At 39.2% G+C, this 24,551-nt stretch overlaps 1 protein-coding gene across 1 annotated transcript in view; it reads left to right on the top strand.

Moving 5' to 3' along the window:
* The window catches only part of RAB31 (RAB31, member RAS oncogene family), a 155,519-nt gene that overhangs the window by 64,130 nt on the left and 66,838 nt on the right, over window positions 1–24,551 (top strand). The window contains exons 2-3 of the mRNA XM_054587354.1: window positions 5,729–5,808; window positions 21,947–22,028. Coding sequence (XP_054443329.1) covers window positions 5,729–5,808; window positions 21,947–22,028 — 162 coding nt within the window. The remainder of the gene's footprint in view (window positions 1–5,728; window positions 5,809–21,946; window positions 22,029–24,551) is intronic.

Below are 24,551 nucleotides of genomic sequence, written 5' to 3'. Positions count from 1 at the left end.
GAGGTGGTGGCTGTGTCCAGTGCCCTTGACAAGACCTTTACTCCACTGGTTCAGACTTTGCGGTGCACTTGGCTTCTTTCACATTTGGGGGCAGAAGATCAAATCATTTGCCATTCCATGGTTCTCACACTTTCTTTCCTTATCTTATTTTTATCCACCTACAAGATCTGGTTGGTCTCTACAGTCCTCGTGAAGTCTTAATTTAACTCTTATCAATATGTAGGACACTTAAGACCTTTTAAAAGTATGCAAAGTTTAAAGTCTAAACAAGTAAACGGATGTCTGAATGAAATAAATACATAAATGCAAAACTTCCTGCTGCATGGATTCTCTCTGACTCCTAGACTAGATGCTGGATTTATCATTTCGAAGACTCATGTTATTGACAAATTGTATTCTGCCTCTCACATTTTGATGGTTATGAAATGAAAGCTTAAAAAATTACTGTTTATGCCACAGTTTATTTAATTTGTAATTATTTTTAGGCCATTTCTAATTTTTATAAACAAAACTTAAATGAACTCTTTTGTGCTCATTCCCCTCCCCCTTCTTTTAATTACAGTCTTAGGAATGGAATTTCTACATCTGTGTGTCTTGTTATGGTTTATAATTTCCTTTTCATAAGAAGCATGTTGATTTATAATGTTATCAACAACGTATATTCCTAATTTTCCCCACAACCTTACTACCTATAAAGATGTCCAAAGCAGCTGCAGAGCAGCAGGTAGTGAGGTTGGGATAGAGGAGTTGGTAGGAGTGTGTTGACTGTTGGGAACAGTCGGCAATGGGAGAGGACAGCCATTTTTTCTAAGAACCCAACTTGATCTAGTTGTAGTGATTCTCTGCAGAGCTGGATTGAAAAGGTTTTGAAGTCTTTTTCAGGTTCAATAAAAATAACATGTCCTGAAACGATTAGTGATATCTTCCATCAGAGAGGATTAGGTAGCAGTGATAGATCTGCCTAAGTTTGCTGTTCTTTATCTTGTGAGGTGGGAACTCCTACCAGAAGCCTGTTGCAGTAGTCCAGGAGTGAATCAGGTAATGTAGTCTGGGAGTTTTACATGGCAGCAGCTCAAAGCAGAGATTGCCATGTCAGAGGAAGTGGTTGTTCTCAGAGAATTGTTATTAATAACCCAAATAATAATGTATATGAGAGGAATACCATGAGAGATCCAGTTCTCAGAGAGTAGATGGGACCAATTGCTGGTCCTCAGAATGTATCAGACATCAACCTTGTAGAGAATACAGTTAAACACTGGTTATCCCAGAGGGAGGACTTTACCAGACTTTATTCCTGTTTTGTGGAATCAGAATTGGTTTTATTCTACGGCCTCCCCAGTAGTTGGTAGTATGTCCTCTGCATTACGGACAAAAAATAAAATAAATCAATCCCAGCTGCTATATCTTGAGACCCTGTGATGGAAAGTAAAACTGGAAAGCAGTAATAAAAGTATTCTTTGTGAGTTCTAGAAAATGGACTTTTTTCTTTTGAGGAAGTTTACATTTGGCAGAGAGGCAATTCAACTTGGTTAGAACCGTAAGAGGTTTTCACTAGGACTCATAAAATTTGGTTCTTACTCTATTAGCTAGCTGTGTGACCTTGAGGAAGTCACACAGCTTCCTCTTTTGCAAAACTCAGAGATTGGACAAGATGGGCCATGTACTCTTACAGAATGGAAAAGTACATGCATAGCCGAGTTTCCTTCCACTGCTGTAAGTACACTAAAAATAAAGTAGCTTTTAAAGAATAGTGGACAGCCATCATTCTCCTCTCATCCTTTCTTTCTTCACAGACTCCTCTATTCACCTAGTAGGCTTTCTTTTCCTTTCCTGCTTTAAACCTTTATGCATTCCTGTGTGATAGTCATGACTCACCAGCATTTTCCTCTTGTGTATGTGTCACCGTCTGATGAAGTTCCTTCAGGAAAAGGAAATCATAAAGCTGAATGATTCATGAGAATTGCCCAGTGTGTCCTGGCTTCAGGCTCTCCGCAGCAGTCCTGGAGCAGGGCCTTCCCCTCGTGGCCAGCTGGGGAACAGCAGTGGTCCTGGGAGAAGGAGGCTCTGGAGGTCATTTCTTGAGCTGCCACAGAGACATGGCCAGAGATTATTTGAGGCTGTTCTTTATAATTTCTTTTCTGAAGCAAACTAAAACTTTTAGAATCCTTTTTTCCGGTACTTTCCCCCCCTATCAAATGTATAAGTGAGTGAGAGAGAAACGGTAAGAGTTGAAATGTAAAAAGAAAAGAAACACAGTGTAATTTGCCGGAAGAATTCATTGTTAAATCCAAGTTTGAGCAGGTTTGCTGCTCCAACTATTCAGAAAAGTGGGAGTTTCAGCTTGAGTTATTTATTGAAGGTGATGAGTAGAGATGAATACGATGGCTTTTCAATTTTTCATCTTCAAGGGCATTTTGAGGGTCACCTTTGCAGGAGCCATTGGGCTATTTTGGGGATTTGGAGCCAGTTGTTCTGAGCAGAACCCTTGGGTAAAGTGAGTGGATAGATTCCATGATGTGCTTCCTAGAACAGAGTCCTGACTGTGAAGACACACAGTGCAGCCAAGGCCTTGTACACGGAGAGTGAGTGCCATGCTGCTTCCAGGGGGAAGGGCCTCTCTGGCCCAGGATAATTAGAGGCATTTCAGAGGGGCAGTTTTCTCAGCTCGGAAGGTGGGTGATCCTGGTATAAGCTGAAAGGACACCCAAGGAAGGCCAGAAAGGAACAAAGCCTGGGATATAAGGATTTGTGTTCTAGACTCTGGGCGGTGGATGAGCCATAGGCAGGGCAGCCCGGCTTACCTGTGTGTGTAGATACTTCCCTCTATCATGCACCTTTTATGATTCTGGAACTCTCTGAGCTCTGCACATCGGTCTGCACATTGGGCTTTTGGTGCAGTTGTTTTATTATGGCTCAGAACCCGTAAAGGCTGTTCTCACTGGGATGTGAGACTAGGAAGCCAGGGAGGGGTCATGTTGTAGAGCCCATTGGTCAGGGCTCCTCTACTGTTGGCATGTGGAAAGTAGCACTTGATGATTGCTCACTGGACCAGTGAGGAATGGATGAACAGAAGAGCCCTGAGAAAGAGAATTCCTAAGCTGTGATAGGTCTGGAGAGGGACAAGACACACGCTTTCATTAATCTGCCTTCCCATTGTAGAAATAGCTTCAGTGGGTACAGAGAGGCCAGAGATTAATCATTTAGCGTTTCTTATGGGATAACAAATTTGAAAGATGCCTGCTTTCGGCGTGGGGTTGTACCCCATGAGTGCAGTGATATAAAAATAAAAACTAGTGTGGTCGTTGTTGAGGATAGGGTCCCCACTCTGCCATCGTGGCAGTTTGCAGGAAATGGTTCACTATATAAAAGAGAGGGTTTGTTTATTTGTTTGTTTGTTTTTTCTTTAAAGGTAGGCAGCACAGTTCTTCTAGTTCTCTGGGGTTGCATGGACCAAAGGAGTGTCAGGATCTGCTCATCCACAGGGGTTTTAAAAACAACTGAGATGACAGGAGCTGGCATTGTGGTTTGGGGAGGCTGTGGAGAACATGAGCCGGAATCTATGTTGAGGGTGCAGCTCAAAAATAGCAGCGGCATTGATTTGGAATCTGAAGTTTTAATTCTGTCGTCTCCTTTCTGAACTCTGCACATTGATCTGCACTCTGCAGATAAATGGCTTTTGGTGCAGTTGTTTGATTATGGCTCAGAACCCATGAAGGCCACTCTCATTGGCATGGGAGGCCTTCTGAAGAATGATTTTCTGATGAATTTCGCTACCCAGTGCCCCTCTTCCCCCAGGTTTTCTGGAATTGTCCCCTAAACATAGGATTGAGAAGTAAAAATAATTCAGTTGATCAATTGGTATTTCAAATCTCATTTCATATTTCACTGTCTAAAGAAAAACACATTTCTCTGAGTTTCAATATTTTCTCTGATATTTAGGTTTTTAAAGTTATACCTTTAATATAAGAAAACTGTATGACTGTTTTTTTCTTTTTGGGCTAATTATGTCTCATTTCTCTTTCACTTCTGTATTTCCAGATATCTTCATGATCCTTTCAGATAAGCACATTTTGACAAGGACTTCTGTGTTGATAGTCTGTAAACCTTGCATCCTCTGGCCTTGCCACCCTTCTCAGAAGAGAAGTTGACAACTGTTTCATTCTCCCTTGTTCTTTTTTGGACAATCCCTCAACTATATTTTGTAACTCTTCCTTTGAAATTTCCATTTCTACAATATATTTTTAATTTCTGAGAGTAAGTTCGGTCTTACTTTCTAAATGAGCTTCTTACTTTTTTGTTGTGGGTATAAATGTGTGGTATTTCTTAACTGTTTCTTTTTACAAGATTAAAGTGTGTACTAAACACTCTGTTTGCACAGAGGCTTTTTGGCTGGAGCACAGATGGCCTCTAGTTCGGAGACTACGAAGATCAGGATCTGCAGAGCTTTTCCTCTTACCCAAGTGTGAATCCTCTCCTCTCTGTCTGGGCTTGCACAGGGCAGGGGAATAGCATCGGGAGCTCCCTGAGCTGTATCTGGAGTCCCCCAGCCCAACCTGTGTCTGGTGCAGGTTTTCTGGAGAGTCAACCTCCCATCTTCTCCTGAAGTACAGGACGGTCTGTGCTCTGGTTATGTGGCCTAGGGAGTTAAGGATATGTTTGTGTAAACCTTTCACTGGCCTTGATTTCAGCCTGCTCTTTCAGTTCTTGATATGTTCAGGATTCTGTGGCATGAATTGACTTGCTTCTTAATGGCTTTTCCCCCCTGCAGGGACTTAAGGCTCCAGCTCTTCTTTCTCGGTGACAATTTGGACAAGTTTTTTTCATTGGCTTCAATGTCTGGTGTTCTCTCTTCTGTTTGTCCTCGTCTATTTGCATATTTTATTCCATGAACCATTTTGCAAGGGTTCTGGAAGGGAGTGGATAGAAACACACTTGTTTGATTTCCAGTGTGTAACTGAACCTCTATCTTAATTAGCTTTAAAGAATTATTTAACAGAGAGGCCCTGGCTGGTGTGGCTCAATGGATTGAGCACTGGCCTGTGAACCCAAGGGTCGCCAGTTCAATTCCCAGCCAGGGCACATGCCTGGGTTGCGGGCCAGGTCCTCAGTAAGGGGCACGCAAGAGACAACCACATGTTGATGTTTCTCTCCCTCTCTTTCTCCCTCCTTTCCCCTCTGTCTAAAATAAATAAATAAAATCTTTTAAAAAAAAGAATTATTTAACAAAAAGAGTTGAGACTTTCATATAATTAAGCAAAACTGGAGATTATTATGTAGACATCAGAATCAAAAGAGAAAATGTCAGAAATAGAGAAGTTAGAATTCATAGGTCTCATAAGGTGATACCTAGAAAAATAGATTACTTGTTTTTTGAGTGCTAAAGTTTTGAACCAAATCAATTCTATCTTTATCAAAACAGTGTTGCCATACTTCTTCAGACTGCTCTAAAAATTGCCAAGTTTCTGGAAATACATGTATTGTGGACATACCAGTTCTAGTTTATTATTGTATATATGTTGAACATATTTCTAAAACTTATTTTTACCGTACTTTTTTCTTTCTATGAAAGCAATACAATTTCATTGTAGAAAGTACTGGTAAGAAATAGAAGACAATATACCGTGCCCCAGCTGTTAAGCGGAAATGACGTCTCCTGTCTGGTTCTATGTTTATACTAGGTTGTAGTTGGTGCCCTTCGTCTCATGGTTGTGTTCACATTCTCTTCCAGGATACTGGGGTTGGGAAGTCAAGCATTGTGTGTCGATTTGTCCAGGATCACTTTGACCACAACATCAGCCCGACCATTGGGTAAGTTTCCATGTGTTCTTTTCTTTCACATTTTTTCATTTCAAAGCACTCAGAGAGGTCACTTTATGCTTGAGAGTTCAAGTTGTTTCATCCTAGACTGTGAGAATTAATCCCAATGGTAAAGACTTGGACAGAAATTCAATCACTTTTCAGTTGTATGTCTGAGCTTCCTGTCCTTGTCAATGATTTTTCCTAGCCAACTATCGTTATGCTGCAGCCTAAGGTCATTTCCTTGATCTCAAAGAGCATTATTCTGAAAATCATGCCAGTTTTCTTTCCAGATGGAAGATGAGACACAAGACAAACCCCTAAAGGCTCTGCTATAACTTACCTGCCAGCAACCCTGGAAATGCTGTCCACTCACATGGCAGAGCTGTCTGCTCAGTCTGTGGGAGAGATTGATTTTCCTTTTCTAAATTAATTTAATGTCAGCATTTCCATTCTAATGCTTGGGGACGGAGAGGGTAGATTGTTCACTTCGGGGACCCTGACCTTGGAATGTAGACACATTTTTTTATTCCATTTTCCTCTTTTCTATGGATTCTTTTGCCAGGTGTGCCTTTGCTGTGTGTTTTCCAGATGCTTGATTTTTCACTCTGTTAGAGCTTGGCCTCACTTATTTTCCTCCCTGAAGATAGCATGATCCTTGCAGAGAGTAAGGTTTCATATTCCTCAGCAGGGGAACAATGCATGTATATATTTTAGGACTTCTGTAGAATTGGTGACAGGGCAGTTGTCACTATTGGCTGTAAGTGGAGAAAATTCATGACAGAGCATAAGCAGATGCTCAAGAGCACTTGTTTGATAGGCCAGTGGTTGGAGTGGTGGAGGTGAGAGAAACCAACACATTTTATGGTTAAAAGTAGTTTAAAGAAACATGTTCACAAAAATACGTGTCAGGAACTGAAGTGTCTGCAGGCCAACAAGTTAACTTTCCCACTGTCATGGGTACTGGCAGAAGACACAGAACTCTTCTGTCAGAGACAAGGGAAAGAGCAGTAGCCAGAGTAGTATTTTGCACTGGTTCCCTAAGCACAGTTTTCCATAGAGTGATGTGAAGAGGGTCAAGTGGTACCTCACATGCAGTAGCTTGCGTTACAGGAGAGAAACTCTGAGTTAAGGAACCCAAATCTTTTATAACAGACAGTAAGCATGTCTGTGCATTGCTCCAAAGTAAGACCTTATCTCTCCCTTCCAAGACTACTTCCTGTAGAGACATACTTGAAAACACAGTCTAGGAAAAAGACAGTGTCTCTGCTTTCAAGAGACCCATGGAAAAATGTCTTCCAACGTAGGCTCTTCTGTAGATTGGGGACAGTTTTATTGAGGAAACTCTTTTCACTCTTCTCTGATATACTTTTTTTCTCCTTAATTTGCCACTTTGTGTTTATTGATAGTAAAAATAAAACCTGTAAGAGTGATTAACTCTGAAGTGTGTTTCTAGAAGACAGGCTTTCATTGTCCACTTTTTAAACTTAAGTTTTTAAAGAATAATAAACCTCAACTCCTTTTGTAATGATTTTTTAAATAAAAAAGCAATGCATACTCCTACCACAAATATGGTAAATATATAAAAGTGTTAAACATAACTGTTATGTATAGGTATAAATATACATTTAGTATATATTCTTCCTGTCTTTTTCCAGTGTATATGTTAAATATTTTTTCATTCACCATTATATTGTGAATTCTAGGCCATTAAGTGTTTTTTAAAAACAATGATTTTTTAATGGCCCTATTTTCCATTTAAGGCATCTAGGTAGTCTAAAATATTTAAAAATATTATAAATACTGTTATGATATATATCCTTGGGCATAAATACTTGCATGTACCTCTTTTTATTTCATTGGGTTAAATTTGTAGCAATGGAGTAATTTAGTCAAAGAATAAGAACATATTTGAAGTTTTTAATAGATATTGCCAGATTGTTTTTTCAGAAAGATTGTCCTTATTTTTTCTATATACTCACCAGTTTTAGGTATGATTTAGAAAATTTTTGTATACATGATTTTAAATTTTTCATTGTAAACTTAAACATTTCTCACATCTGAAAATTTCTTCATAAACACAATTTTAAATGATTGTAACATTAAATTATGTGCCATTCTGCTTTATACCTACATCATACCTCATTTTTTTTTGAGTCAAGATGAAGCTCAACTCCACCATTCTTATCTGTTGTCTTTTCCTGATATAGTTTATTTTCCCAATTTTAAAATTGCTCAAAAATTTTCCTCTCTTTTGAGATTTCAAGAAAATGTTTCCAATCCACAGTTTCAGAAAAATAAGCTAGGAACAAACATATTTCTTGGAAGATGGCATAAATGGAATTCTTTAAAAAAAAGATTGTGTGCTTATTAAACCTCACCTGGTAGATGTGGTGGGCTGGCAATCTGGCTTATATTATGTTTTGTTTAGTCTGCTTCAGAAATTTTAAGCCAATAATGAAGAATCAGGAGATTTTTACATAATAAACTTGCATTTCTGGCTTCTCTTATAAAGTCAGTAGGCTTAGAACATAACGCTTACAAGGCAGAAGCCAGGTGGACCTGAGCCATAGGCACTTCCTGTGGTTGGACAAGTCCTCTCTGTTCCGTGCCTTCCCTACTGTTATTATTACTAGTATTACTACTACTATTCTTTTTATCAGTATTACTTTTACACCCAGTCCACTTTGCTCATTTATTTACCTGTCTTATTTGGTCCTATTGATATTTCAGTTCATTTCCCTGGTGCAAGAGCTTTTCCTCAGTAACCCTGCTGGCCCCCAGGGCCAGAGCAGCTAGATGATTTGTTAGGTGAGCAGCAAACTTGTGACTCAAACCAAATGAGTCCATTTTTAAAGTCCACTCTTGTTCTTCCCACTGAGATCACCTTATCATTGGGAAAAGGCCACACAGGCTGTAAAATGTCATTGTCTTAGCATTGAAGAGTTAATTCTTATCTTCTCCTGTGACTCACCCTGAAAAATCTTGGCTCTGCTATTCAAGCAGATTGTGTTGACATCTTGATCATATATATGTGTGTGTATCTCCTTTTCTATTTTAACTTTCACAAGGAAATTGGGTCACTTCTCTGCCAGATTTTGGTTCCCACCAATAATGAAGTCAGTTCAGCATTGCCGATGCTCCTACTCTACCACTGTGGAAGGAAATCTATAGAGAAGAAAAGACTTGGGCTTCTTAAAATTGAAAGCTAGCAAAGAGGCTGAAAAAACCCCTAAACAACCAAAAGATTAATGGTCAATCTTCATTCCAAATATTGATAGCCTTTTTCCTAGTGGCAAGAAATCTGGAATAGAGAAGGGTACGTACATGTGCGTGTGTGTATATATGCATGCATGTATTTATATGTGTATATATGTACAAGTATAAATGATACGCATTATCACTGTTACTACAGCTTTCCTCACAAGCTTACTGTTATCAAAGGGAAATTTCACAGATGTCATTTCCTCATTTGATTCTACAACAGCCTTCTAGGTCATGTAGAGTAGATACTGGATGTATTTCACAGATGAGAAAACTGAGGGACTTTCTAAGTGCTCATTCCACTCAGACTGGCAGTGAGGGACTCTGTGTTCTTTCCTGACTTTGCCTTTAGATTCTTCTTTGACCAGAGTCAATATAGTAATTTGGGTCTCAGAGGCCCCCACTGCCCTATATCTGTAGGAAGTGGTTGGCCTGGATATTTCATGTTTTTTCCAGCTCTGAAAGTCTATGATTCTAATATTTTAAAGACATGGACTTGGTTTTCTGAGAACTTTTTTAAAAAAGTCTGAGAACTCTTAAAGGGTAGGATTGATATAATTTATTCTATTGCCTAGAATAGGGGTCCCCAACACTTGGGCTGTGGACTGGTACTGGTCCTTGGCCTGTTAAGAATTGGGCTGCACAGCAGGACGTGAGCCGCTGGCTATCAAGCCAGCCAAGCTTTGCTTGCGTTACACCCTGAGCTCCACTGCTCTCATTCCCCCTACTACCCTGTCTGTGGAAAAATTGTCTTCTACAAAACTGGTTCCTGGTGCCCAAGAGGTTGGGGACCCTTGGCCTAGAACATATTGAGGAATGAATGAAAATTTGCCTTAAATCAAAGTAAAAAGAAGAATAAAAATAAAATATTGATATTCAACTGTCAATATAAATGTTTAATAGGCATTTATGGAAAAAATACCATAGGCAAAGTTAAAGGGCAAAGATTAAACTTCAAATGTATATATATTTTTAAATTGAATTTATGTGGGGGACATTGGTTAATAAAATTATGTAGGTTTCAAGGATACAGTTCTACAATACATCATTTGTATATTAGATTGTGTGTTCACCACCCCAAATCAAATTTCCTTTTATCACCACTTATCCCCCTTTAACCCTCTCCTGACTCCCCCGACCTTCCCCTCTGGTAATCACCATACTGTTGTGTGTCTATGCTTTTTGTTTTTGTTTTTATTTTTTGCTTAATCTCTTCACCTTTTTCACCCTACCCCCCCATCCCCCTCTTCTGACACCTTGTCAGTATGTTCTCTGTATTTATGAGTCTGTTTCTGTTTGGTTTGTTAGTTTATTTTGTTCATTAGATTCCACATATGAGTGAAATCATATGGTATTTTTCTTCCTCTGACTGGCTTATTTCACTTAGCATAATGCTTTCCGGGTCCATCCATGGTTTTACAAAAGGTAAGATTTCCTTTTTTTACAGCCAGGTAGTATTCCATTGTGTAAATGTACCACAGATTTTTATCCATTCACAGATGGGCACTTGGGCTGCTTCCAAATCTTGGCTATTGCAAATAACACTGCAGTGAACATAAGCATGCATATATTCTTTCAAATTATGTTTTGGGTTTCTTTGGATATATTGCCAAAAGTGAGATCACTGGGACATAAAGTAGTTTCATTTTAATTTTTTGAGGTATCTCCATACTACTTTCCACAGTGGCTGCACCAGTTTGCATTCCCAACAATAGTGCATAAGAGTTCCCTTTACTCCACATCCTTGCCAGTACTAGCTGTTTATTGATTTATTGATGATAGCCATTCTGACAGGTGTGAGATAATATCTCATTGTGGTTTTAATTTTACATTTCTCTGATGATTAGTGATGTTGAGCATCTTTTCATATGTCTTTTGGAGATCTGGATGTCCTCCTTGGATAAGTGTCTATTCCTGTTCTTTGCCCATTTTTTAAAAATCTTCACCTGAGGATATGCATTTATTGATTTCTAGAGGGAGAAGAAATGGAGAAAGTGAGAGAGACGGGTGAGGGAGAGAGAGAGACATGAATGTGAGAGGGAAACATTGATCTGTTACCACTAGCATGTGGTGCCCTGACTGGGGATTGAACACACAAACTTGGTATTTGCCCTGTCCAGGGATGGAACCTGCACCCTTTTGATGTATAGGACGATGCTCCAACAACTGAGCAACCTGGCCCGGGTCATTGCCCTTTTTTTAATTGGATTTTGTTGTTGTTGTTGAATTGTATAAGTTCTTTATAAATTTTGGATACTAACCACTTATTAGGTGTATCATTGGTAAATATGTTCTATTTGGCGGGTTGTCTTTTCATTTTGTTGATGGTTTCCTTTGCTGTGCAAGAACTTTTTAGTTTGATACAGTCCCATTTGTTTAGTTTACTTTTGTTTTCCTTGCCTGAGCAGATATATGAGAAAAAAATATTGCTATGATTTATGGATATCGTACCAACCTTGCATCCTAGGAATAAATATCACTTGATCATAGTGTATGATCTTTTTAATGTATTGCTAGATCTTGTTTGCTAATATTTTGTTGACGATTTTAGCATCTATGTTCATTAGGGATATTGGCCTATAATTTTCTTTCTTTGTAGTGTCTTTATCTGGTTTTGGAGTTAGGATAATTCTGGTAAAATGAGCTTGGGAGACTTCTGTCCTCTTGAATTTTCTGGAATATTTGAGAAGGATAGGTGTTAGTTCTTTGAATGTTGGTAAAATTCTCCTGTGAAGGTGTCGGTCTTTTTGTTTGTTGGAAGTTTTTTTTATTACTGCTTTAATTTCCTAGTTGTAGTCTTTCTATTCAGATTCTCTGATTTGTCCTGATTCAGTTTTGGAAGATTGAATGTTTCTAAGAATTTATCCATTTCATCCAGGTTGTCCCATTTGTTGGCATATACTTATTTGTAATATTTTCTTACAATCCCTAGTATTTCTGTGGAGTCATTTGTTAATTCTCCTCTTTCATTTATGATTTTATTTGTTTGGGTCCTCTCCCTTTATTCCTTGGTGAGTCTGGTTAAGGGTTTTTCAATTTTGTTTATCTTTTTAAAGAATCAGCTCTTGCTTTTATTGATCTTTTGTGGGGGTTTTTTTTTTTGACTCAGTATAAATTTAGATTTATTTCTTCTCTTATCTTTATTATTTCCTTTTTTCTATACACTTTGACCTTTGTTGTTATTTTTTTCCTAGTTCCTTTAAGAGTAAAGTTAAATTGTTCATTTGAGATAGGCTTGTAGTGCTACGAATTTCCCTCTCAGGACTGCTTTCACTGTGTCCAACAGATTTTGGGTTGTTGTGTTCTCATTTTCACTGGTTTCAAGTTATCTTTTGATTTCTTTCTTGATCTCATTTTTCACCTATTCATTTTTTAGTAATTTGTTATTTAACCTCCATGCTTTTGAGTGTTTTCATTTTTTTTCTTTTATCAATTTCTGGTTTCATATCATTGTGGTCAGAGAAGATGCATGATTTCAGTCTTCTGAAATTTATTAAGACTTGTTTTAATAAACATATGGTCTCTCCTACTATTTGTCCCATGTGCACTTGAAAAGAATGTATACTCTGCTATTTTGAGATGAAATGTTCAGAAGATAACACTTAAATTTATCTGATCTATTACATCATTTAAAGCCTCTGTTTCCTTGTTATTTTCTGTCTGGAAGTTCTATCCTATGATATCAGTAGGGTGTTAAAATCCCCTACTATGACTATTACAGTCAATCTCTCCTTTTATGCCTATCAATATTTGCTTTACATACTTAGGTGCTCCTTGTTGGGTGCATAAACATTTACAAGGGTTACTGTAGCTTTCTAGGTATAATGCGCACTTTTTTGCCCAAATTTTTGAAGGGAAAATAAGGGTGTGCATTATACATGGGTAGTACTAATTCTGTATCTATATAAATGTTCTTAATTCTTTTCTTTAGGCTTATGCATTAAAAGTGTAATAGCACGAGAAAGCAATAATGATATACATATGCAAAATAATATCCTGGAATACGATAATCGGCTTTCTTTTAAAATATAAATAAATAAAAAATTGAATTAAAAAGTTAAAGCAAAAGATTTTTTTTCATGAACGTTTGGGCCAAAAACGTGGGTGTGCACTGTACGTGGCAAAATACAGCATATTCTCTTACTGAATCGATCCCTTATCAGTGTGTAGTGTCCTTCCTTGCCTATTACTATAGCCTTGGTTTTAAAATCTATTTTGTCAGATAGTAGTAGCTACCCCAGGTTTTTTTCCCCTCTCTATTTGCATGAAATATCTTTTTTTATTCCTTTAGTTTAGTATTTGTGTATCTTTCATTCTGAGGTGGGTCCTTACAGATAGCATATATACGGGTCTTATTTTCTTATCCATGCAGCTACCCTATGTTCTTTGATTGGAGCATTTAAGCAATTCACATTTATTTTTTAAATTATATTTTATTGATTATACTATTACAGTTGTCCCAATTTTTTCCCTTTTGCCCCCCTCCAGTCAGCACTCCCCACTCCCTCAGGCAATACCCACACTAGTGTTCATGTGCATGGGTCAGGCATATACGTTCTTTGGTTACTCCATTTACTATACTGTACTTTTTATATCCCCATGGCTATTTTGTAACTACCTATTTGTGCTCCTTAAGCTATCACCTCTTCACCCATTCTCCCACACACCCCTCCCAGTTGGCAAACATGAAAACACTCTTCGTATCCATAATTCTGTCTCTTTCCTTCTTGTTTACTTAGTTCATTTCTCAAATTCAGTTGTTGATATGTATTTATTGCCATTTTATATTGTTCATAGTTTTGATCTTCTTCTTATTCTTAAATAAGTCCCTTTAACATTTCAAATAACAGTGGTTTGGTATGATGAACTCCTTTCATTTTTTCTTGTCTGGGAGTCTCTTTTATTTGCCCTTTGATTCTAAATGTATCTTTGCTGGGCAGAGCAATCTGGCTGTAGGTCCTTGCTTTTCGTGACTTTGAATATGTCTTGCCAATTCCTTCTAGCTGCAAAGTTGCTTTTGAGAAGTCAGCTGACAGTCTTATGAAACTCCCCTGTAGGTAGCTACTGCTTTTCTCTCGCTGCTTTTAAGATTCTCTCTTTATCTTTAACCTTTGGCATTTTAACTATGATGTGTCATGGAGTGGGCCTCTTTAATCCATCTAATTTGGTATTCTCTGTGCTTTCTGGACTTCCATGTATATTTCCTTCACCAAATTAAGGAAGTCTTTCATTATTTTTTTCATATAGGTTTCCAATTTCTTGCTCTTTCTCCTCTCCTCCTAGCACCCTTATGATGAGAATGTTGGCACACTAGAAATTGTCCTGGAGGCTGCTTACACTATCCTCATTGTTTTGGAATCTTTTTTGTTGTTGTTGTTCTGCTTGGTTGTTTTTTTCTTCCTTATGTTCCAAGTCATTGATTTGATTCTTGGCTCTATCCACTCTACTATTATTTCCCTGTAAGTTATATTTTATTTCAGTTAGTGTACCCTTCAATTCTGACTGGATCTTTTTTATGCTGTTATGTCTTCACTAAGTTCTTTGAGCATCTTTAAAACCAGTGTTTTGAACTCTGCATCTGATAGATGGCTTATCTCCATTTCATTTAGTTCTTTTTCTGGAGTTTTGATCTGTTCTTTCATTTAGATCATGTTTCTTTATCTCCTCATTTTGGCAGCCTCCCTGTGTTTGTTTCTAAGTATTAAGCAGACCTGCTTTTACTCCCTGTCTTGGTAGCATGGTCTAATGTAGTACGTGTCCTTTAGGGTCCCATGGCACAGCCTCCCCTATGACTCAGACTGGGTACTTGGGGTTCACCCTTTGTGTAGGCTGAGTACTTCCTTCTCTTATAGTTTAGCCTTGATTGCTGTTGGCAGGTAAATGGGAGGGATTTACCCAGGCCAGTCAGCTGCAAGGACTGGCTGTGATCACTGGCCTCCAACCTCCACCCTCCATGGTGGTTTAGCTGTGCAGGGGCAGGGTGGTGGTGCTCCAACATGGTCTGTAGCTGTCCACTGGGTGTGCAGGCTCTGTGGTTTTCTGGGTGATTCAGGTCAAGGTCATCCCCCACCAGTGTTCTGCCCAGGGCCACTCTGCACATTCTGTAAAGCAATCTGAGATGGCTGCTACTCGTGCTGAGCTTGGAGATTACCAGGGGAAGCTAAGCTGTGAATTTAGGCTGGTTGCTGCTATTGTCTGGCCTGGGGCCACTTACCAAGAGGTACGGGCCATGGGGGCTCACTGAGGCCTGTGGTGACTTGTTTCATAGAATATAAGAGGTCGTGAAGCATAAGCCAAGACTAACCATTCATATGGAAAAGTCACTGTTAACAGCTTGGGTGGGCCAGTAAGTTGGGTGGGGCAAAGTCTCAAGGGATCTCCATGGTTGTGCAAACAGTGTTAGCTGGGTTGATGGAGTCTCAAATACGGCACCTGCCTACCAGCTCTGTGACACTGTGAGGGTGGGGAGAGGATTCTGAAAGGGGACAATAGCCTCTGCCTGTCTATCTGTGAGAAAACAGTCCTACAGCTCTCACCTTGATGCCAGACACTTCAGTTCCTCCCTGTATGCCACTGGTGCCTTACAAGTTACTATGCTAGTGTTGGAACTCAGAGAGTGAGTCTGAGTAAGTCCTTGTGTGGTGCTTTAAGAGGAACTGTTTGGGACTCCAGAAGTTTCTTCTACCAACTCAATCCCTGCTGCTTTTGAAGCCAGGAGTTATGGGGACTTATCTTCCTGGCACTAGAACCCTGGGCAGGGGTGCCTGGTGTGGCTGGGAACTCTTCTTTCCCAGGATATCCCTCCCAGATTTTTATCCATCACACGTGGGTGTGACACCAGCCCACTCTGTGTCTCTGCCCCTTCTACCAACCTGGATGGATGTGGTTTCTCTAGTTCTGTAGTTGTCAGACTGCCATTCAACTCGATTTCGGACAGTTTTGGGTGATGGGTATTCTATAGTTTAGTTGTAATTTTGATGTGGTTGTGCAAGAAGGTGAGCTGTGTTTACCTATGCTGCCATCTTGACGCATAGTCTCCAGGAGATGTAAGCCATTTACATTTACATTGATTATTGATAGGTATGTACGTATGCCATTTTATTCTTTATAACTATGTTTTAAAAAATGTTTTCTTCTTCTTAAAAAGAACCTTTACATTTTTTGTAATACTGGTTTGTTGGCAATTAACTCCTTTAGCTTGTTCTTGTCTGGGAAACTCTTTATTTCTCTTCAGTTTTTAAATCATCACCTTGCTGGGTTAAGTAGTCTTGGTTGTACTTCCTTGCTTTTCATCACTTTGAATATTTCATGCTAATCTCTTCTGGTCTGAAATGCATCTGTTGATAAATCACCTGACAGTCTATGGGAGCTCCGTTATAGGTATCTGTCTTTCTCATGTTGCTTTTGAGTTTGTCTCTTTGTTTTTAACCTTTGCCATTTTAATTATGATGTGTCTTGGTATGGACCTCTTTGGGTTCATTGTGTCATAGACTCTGTATTTCCTGATGTTGTGTGTCGTTTTCATTCACCAGGTTACAGAAGTTTCCATTTGTTACTTTTTCATATAGATTCTTTATCCCTTGTTTGCTCTCTCTTCATTTTTTAAAAAAAGATTTTATTTATTTTTAGAGAGAAGGGAAGGCAGGGAGAAAGGGAGAGAAATATCAATGTGTGGTTGCCTCTCGCATGCCCCCAACTGGGGACCTGGACCACAACCCAGGCATGTGCCCTGACTGGGAATCGAAGCAGCAGCCCTTTGGTTTGCAGGCTGGTGCTCAATCCACTGAGCCACACTAGCCAGGGCTCACTCTCTCCTCATTTGGTACCCCTGTGATCCAGATGTTAATTTGCTTCAAGGACCTTTAAACTCTCCTTTTAAAAATTCTTTTTCCTTTCCCTGGTCTGATTGGATGTGTTCTGCTCCCTTGTCTTCCAAATTGCTGATTCCATTCTCTAGTTCATCCAGTGTACTGTTTATTCCTTCTAGTGTATTCTTTATTTCAGAAATTGTATTCTTCATTTCTGACTGGATCTTTTATGGTTTTAATGTCCTTTTTCATGTTATTGTACTTCTTACTAAATTTCTTACAGTTTTCTCTAAGTTCCTTGTAGTTCTCACTAAGATCCTTGAGCATTTTTATAACTATTTTTAAAAAAGATTTTACTCATTTATTTTTAGAGAGAGGGCAAGGAAAGAAGAATGAGAGGGAGAGAAACATCTATGTGTGAGAGAGATACACTGATGAACACGTCCTGACCTGGGACTGAACCTGCAACTGGTAACCTTTTGCTTTATGGTACAACACTCCACCAACTGAGCCACATTGGTCAGGACTATAACCGTGTTTTAAAAATTCTATATCCAGTAAATTGTTTGCCTCCATATCATTTAGCTCTTTTACTGGAGATTTGTTTCATTTGAGGCCTTTTTTTTGTTTCCCCATTTTGGCTTCCTCTTTGTGTTTGTTTCTATGTATTAGGTAGACCTGCTATGACTCCCAGTCTTGGAAGGGTAGCCTAATATAGTTGGTGTCCTATGGGACCCTCTGGTGCATTGTCCTTGATCACCTGGGCTCAGTGCTCCTGGAATGACCTTGTAGAAGTTATGTGGGCCCTCCTGTTGTAACTGAGTCTTTATTGCTATTTGTCTGTTGATGTTTGATTGATCCTCAGGCTGGCAGACTATGAGAATCAACCCTGACCACTGTGTATGAGCTGCTGTGCAGAGAGCAGGATTTGCCTTAGCAGGGTATGTGGTTTCTGCTGAGACCTTCCTTTGGGTCTGTCACATGTGAAGCTAATTGGATCCTGCTCTGATGTTTTCTGAAGCTGGTCCCTGGGTGTGTTGATTCTAGGGCCTCTTGGGAGGGACTCTTGTACAGACCACTGTCAGACACTGCCCATGACTGGCCCTGGGCAATTTGTTTGGAGCTACAAAGTGATTTATAGTTTGTGGCTGCCTCTGCTGGGCCTGAGTGTACACCAGAAAGATCAAGCTGTGCCCCCAAAAGCTGGCTTTTACCAGCACCTGGCCTAGGAGCAGTTTAGCAAAATTGTCATGGAACCCTGATATCCACCTCTGCCGGGATCCACTATCTGAATACCTGTTAGGCTTTGTCACTGATTAGAGCCTCTAGCTGTACATGAGTTGTATGAGGTAGATTTTCAGTGAGTCACCAGGTAGGGGAGAGTGGGTCTTCAGTGTTGGATCTGAGATCACTGAGGAAATAATCCCAGGGAATAATGAGTCTAGCTGCCACCCGCTGAGTGCTTGCATACCTCTGTGGTGGGGTGGGGTGGGGACTCAGAGTGTCATCAGGATGAGGCCAGCAGAGTTTTCCAGGCCCTAACAAACCAAGATTTGGCTGTGTGAAGGGAAGGCTCCACACTTGTCAGGCACGTCAGGGAAAAATTTCTCTTGTCCTGGAGCCACACAACTTAGTCTGTCCCAAAGTCTGCCAGGAGCCTAATATCACCAGGGTGGGGCTGCTGGGAATTGAGAGAGGAGGAAGTGCCGGTCAGGGTTGGAGGAAGGTGGGGAGTGTGGCACCATTTCAGAGCCACATAACTCAGTCTGCCCTGTATATTCTGTCCAGACCTCGGCAGGGCAGAGCCACCAAGAGTAGAGGGGGGCTTCTGGGAATACAGAGAGTCGTGCTAGTGGATTGCCTGTGAACAGAAGATGCCAGTCAGGTTCTTGGGAAAGTGGGGATAATGGCCCTCACCCCAAAGCTATACAACTTAGTCACTGACACCCCCTGAATCTGTCCAGACCTTTACACCCCAGTTCAGGCAGCTGAATCCTCAGCTAGACATGAGCTCCACAGGGTGGGGGTGACAGGAAGTCCAGAGGGTGGGGCTCTTCCTTTCCCCCAGGCTGATGCCACATGGAAAATAGTGCTTCATGCAAGAAAAATGGCATCTGCAGCATGAGAGAATGAGTCAGCATAGGAGTCCTAGCAGCTGTCCCCTCAACTGTCTTCCCAAAGCCACAAACTCCAGTCTCTCCTTGCACAACTCTAGTCTGCCCTGTCTTCCCTCTGCTGGAACCCAGGGTAAGTGGCTATAAATGAAATTTTGTGTGTTGGCCCTGTAAGAGGGTGCCTGCATATCTCGCAGACCGTGTTCCTCCCTGGTGGAGAGAATCCCCACTGATTTTCATAGCTAGGTGTTACATAGACACCTCTTCCTGACTCTGGTGCTCTGGCCTAGGGAGTCCAGCCTGAGGTTGAGACCTCACGCTTCTCAAGAGGAACCTTTGCAGCTGACATGTCCCTCCAGAATCTCAGCCACCGCCTATGGGGGCAGGGCCAGCAGTTTTCGCATCCCTGACATTCCTACCAGTCTTGTTGTGACTTCTTCTGTAAATCTGTAGTTATAAGACTTCTCTTCAGCTAGTCTTCAGTTGGTTATTTAGGTTAATTGCTGTATATTTTAGTTATAATTCCAGTTTGGTACTGGGAGGAGGTGACTGTAATCTCACCTACTCTGCCACCATCTTGAATCTCCAAAAATATTTTTTAAAGTATACTATTACAACAGTTAGTATAAAAATACTAAAAAAGTGCATAAGAAAAGAATGAACACCCCAGCTGAAAAGTGGGCAAATATCATGACGATTTACGAAAGAAAAATACAAGTGAATAATAAACTCTAAAATGATGTTCAGACTTCTAATAAGCATAATAAGAATAGGACTGAGATACATTATCTACTTGTCATACTGGAAAAGATTTGAAGAATTTGTACTGGTTGGGGAGAAGGTGGTCTTATACACTGCCATGGACTTGTAGGTTGGTACAACACACAGTTTGGTGACTGTAGCAAAGCAGAGCATGTCTGCTTCTAAGAATTAACTCCAAAGAAATAGTTGCACGAAGACCCACAGATTTAGGTACAATGATATTCATTTAATTATTGTCATAATAATGAAAACAGGTGACTGAAATTCTACCAATGGGGTAGTAAATAAATATATGATATGGTGTATAACACTCAGTCATTTTAGATAATGATGTTCATCTGTATTTATAGAAATGGAAAGATGTCCATGATATATAAAGTAGGTGAAAAACAAAATTTTTGTAGTTTTTGATCAATTTGGGGGGTAAAAGTTGTAAAAAATAATTTGGAAAGATGTGTACCAACTTATAAGTAACGGTTGTGGCTAGGTGGTTAAGTGGACAATTTATCTTTATTTCCTTCTTTTCATTTTTTATTTTTTGTGAAGTATTATAAATATATTGCTTTTATAATGGGAGAAGTAGTGAGATATTTCCAATTTTGAAATATATTTGCTTTTATCAGTAGTCTGGGATGTATATTTTGAGCACTTTTAAAGAAATAAAATGTTATGAGACAGATGTGGTTTTGATAATATTTGGTCATGTCACATTAAGAAAAATACTTAGACTATCCATTTAATGCAATCATACATTGGTCATTAGAACTCCCTATTAACTTTGGTGTGTGTATGGATGTTGAGGGGATAGTACAAGAATTGCAGGGACATAGCCTTTTCTCCTTGGGACTTAGGTAGTTGGTCTTAGTATAAAGTAGTAGTCGAGGAAATATTACTGGGATGAGTGCTGAGTGGGTGCAGTGCTGGACTCTGTGCTGGCCTGGCTGGGCCGGCTGGGCCATATGCAATAGAAGGAAGACATCCTGACACTTTACCCGAAAAATTCGAGTATGCATCTCTTAAGAATCAGAACATAATCTTACTTACCTAAGACTCAGAACAGTACTTCTACCTAGGAAATTAATTTTGATTCAAAGATAATATCGGACATATAGTCTAAATTTAAATTTCTCCAGTTGCTCTCAAAATGTCTTTTAAAGCTAATTTCCTTCTCTTTCAGAATCCAGTCAAGGTCCATATAATGAATACATTTGGTTTTGTTGCTTAATCTAGGTTCTACAACAATTTCCCTGCCTTTTGTTTTGTTTGCTTTTCATGGCATTGACTTATTTGAAGCATTCAGGCCAATTGCCTTATAGAATGTTTTACATTCTAAATTTGCCTGATTGTTTCCTCATGTTAAATTCAGATTAAACAGTTTTGGCCAGAATGCAGCATAGGAGATGTATGTTCTTCTTATTCCATCGCCTTGGGAGATTTCTCATTTCTGATGGTCCCACTACTGGGGATGCTTGCTGTTATTTAATAAATGGGGAGCTTTATCTTACACACACAAAGTCAAGGGTATTAAACATTTCTTGTATTAGATTTTTACATCTTCATGAGCACAAAGCAAAAGCTTGAGAGGAAATATGCAAAAAAGAAAATGTCAAGTGCTTCATTATCTGAGAATTACAAATTTTTTTTTTTGCTGAGAAAGCATAATTTTGTTAAGCTATCAATCTATATCCCTGCATTTATGCAATTAGGATGGGAATTAGATAGTATCCTTTTCTTTGCTGCAAGTATTGGATTCATAGCATAGGTAAAAATGTAAGGCAATTTTCTATTTGTGCCATTTCAAGGCCCAATTGGAAAATGCCCAAATACCAGCTGTCCTTTCCATTTTTAATTGTTATAATAATAAGTTTTTAAATCTATGGTTTTATTTCCTGATCTTAAGTATACCATCTCAGAACAACTGAAGACAAATGTTTTTTGAAACAGTGTTTTGAATATATTCTTTGCCTTTTTCCCGTCCTAAACCTTCAGTTGGACTAACAGAAAATGCAGAATATTTTCTTTTGGGTGACAGAATTCTAACAGCTCTTCTTTCTTCCTCTTAGTTGCACCTCAAAGACAAGGACAATGCTGGGAACTTTTGGCATACTGCTGAGGCATAACGTTAACTTGTTTGAAACAGAAGTCTTTGAAAAGATTGTAGGGGATAATTTGTAATGTGTAGATGTTGATTCTGTTTTTCAGGGCATCTTTTATGACCAAAACTGTGCCTTGTGGAAATGAACTTCATAAGTTCCTTATCTGGGACACTGCTGGTCAGGAACGGGTAAGGATGTGTTGTCATTGGCTTTCTAAGGAAAATACTGAGATCACTTTCTGTAGGTTTCTTTGTATTTGTCAAGACTCTAGTGGTGCAAGTGACCGAAACCCACCCTGAAATGATTTAAGCAAAAAAAATGAAATGTACTCTTTTAAAATTCTTATTTATTTATTTTTAGAGAGAGGGGAAGGGAGGGAGAAAGACAGGGAGAAAAGCATTGATATGTGAGAGAAACACACATCTCACGCACCCCAACTAGGCACGTACACTGTCCAGGAATCCAACCAAGACTTTCCTCTTTGTGGGACAATGCCCAGCCTACTGAACCACGCCAACCAAGGCGAGAAATGTACTCTTTAGCAATGAGAACAATGTAAGGGGTGCCTGTGTAAGGCAGGGCTGAGTTCAGGTCCTCCAAATGTATTGTCAAAGGCATTCAACTCTATTCCTTTCCTTCGCTTGCTTACCTCTATTTGTCTTCATTAGGCAGTCCCTCTCCTTCCCTTCGCCAGGGGTGGCAGTAATGGCCTCATAAGCAACTCTAGGTCTGAATCTTGCCACCTTAGCAACCTAATGAAGAAAAGCACTTTTTCCCACAAGTTGCACCCTACATCTTGGTGCCTGAGGGTTCTCTTTGGTTGTTTGGGTCATGAGCTCATCTTGAACTTGTTGCTGTAGAGTTTGGGGAATTTGACGCTTCTAGTGGTCACACAAGGTAATACACTTATCCTAGAGCTGTCAGCTCCACCTGAATCACAATGGCTGAAAGTCAGGTAGGCTTAGTTCCCCAAAGAAAGTGTGAGTTCTCTTACTAAAAAATAGGGGAATGGATTTTGGGCTACCAGAAACAGTAGATGACTTCTCTCTTATTCTTAATTATTTTATTTGCTGAAAATATTTATGGAGATTATATATTTAGGAAGCTGATGTGTTTGGATTTTAAAAAGTGAAGTGATGAATACCAACAGCCTGTTTATAACACAGAACTTGTGTAATAATTAGAGTGTATATTATTAAAGGTGAAAGGGGTGGTCAGAATAAAGGAAGCACAGGGATAACCAATGCCTTGTCTTAACTGAGAGCTGTCAGCCTGATTAAAACTGCCATCAGAGCAAATAATTATGGAGTAATGTTGGTTGAACTTTCTCTTGTCAGATCTAAGCATACAGGTCACCTTTTCTCCCTACCCCATTTAAAATGTTAACACTTCCTTCTTTTCCTCCCTTTCTAGTTCTTACCACCTTCTAATATACTATTTAATTCACTTATTTATTCTGTTTATTATCTCCCCCCTCTCAAAGGCAGAGAATCCAGGGTTCAGGATAGCCTGTTACTTTCATTATCAGCTCCTAACAAATCAAAGGTATATTTATATAATTTTCATTTTATATAAGTCCTCATTTAAAACTAACTTTCCAGCATTCATAGATTTAAAGCATTTCAAAAGTTTCTTTTTCTTTCTTTTTTTTGTAAATTAGGACAAATCTGACCTACAAATGCTAACCTCATTAGAATGTCATCTATTTTGCTGCTAAATTAAGAGGACAGACTTACATACATGAAACTAATACCTGAAGCACCTTTTCAACTCTTTGAGTCAGCTGTGCATGCTGATTCTTGAAATGAGGGAGACAGATTCAAGAAAAAATGCCTACCTAGGGACCTCCTTTTTTTTTTGGTTGTTATTTAAACTTAAACAATTATGGTCCCCTTTTTTACTTTTGGCCATGAAATAGTTGCTTTTGCAACCACCGTTAATGAGCATAATAAGTCAATTTTTACAAATAGCTGGCTTAGTATTGGCAGTACTGCTGCTTCTACCGCTGGCTGATGTGGCTTGAGGGCTTGCTGTGTTCTATGCACTGCTCTGGGTGCCTTCTCTGTACTAATGCCCTTAGTCCTCTCATAGCACTCTGAGGTTGGGTGAGGTCACAGATGCATAGAGAGGTTAAGTAACTTGCTCCAGATCACACAATCAATAAGGTGTAAAGCTGAAATTTGAATTCAGTAGTCTCGGTCTTGAGCTTTATAGTTTTGTACTAATGGAAAAACCACACAAAGCCATGCAATTGAAAGTAAACATCCAAAATTTCACTACCCAGATATTTCCACTATTGACATTAGATGACCATTTTTCAGGTATCTCCCTCTGTGTGTTGATAATCACATGTTAATGTGATCATGATCCTTTATAACCTGCTGTTTTCATTTAATAACACAGTGCTCTAATGGAGAGATTTCTGTGTGACTCAGCAGAGTATTTTGTATTTACCTACCTATTCTCACATAATATTCAAGAAGTTGACTGCTTCTGATGAAATTTGGTACTCTAAATTGACTAATATGATTTGTACTTTGGCCCAATTGTCATCTCAAAGCAAAATAGCAATAGGAAGATTTTTTTATGGTGGTATTTCTAATTATTGTAATTGTTTTTCCTAAAATTTGACTGTTAGAAGTTATAGACATCTTTGACTATATTGCTATATTATATGTATTAGTATTATGTGTATGGTTAGTGTTATATAT

This window comes from Pteronotus mesoamericanus, unplaced genomic scaffold (assembly GCF_021234165.1).
Source record: "Pteronotus mesoamericanus isolate MK-2021 breed Mesoamerican mustached bat unplaced genomic scaffold, CSHL_Meso_final scaffold_118, whole genome shotgun sequence".
Lineage (NCBI taxonomy): Eukaryota > Metazoa > Chordata > Mammalia > Chiroptera > Mormoopidae > Pteronotus > Pteronotus mesoamericanus.
Note: the sequence above shows the minus strand (reverse complement) of the source record. Positions and strands in the feature narration are given on the sequence as shown.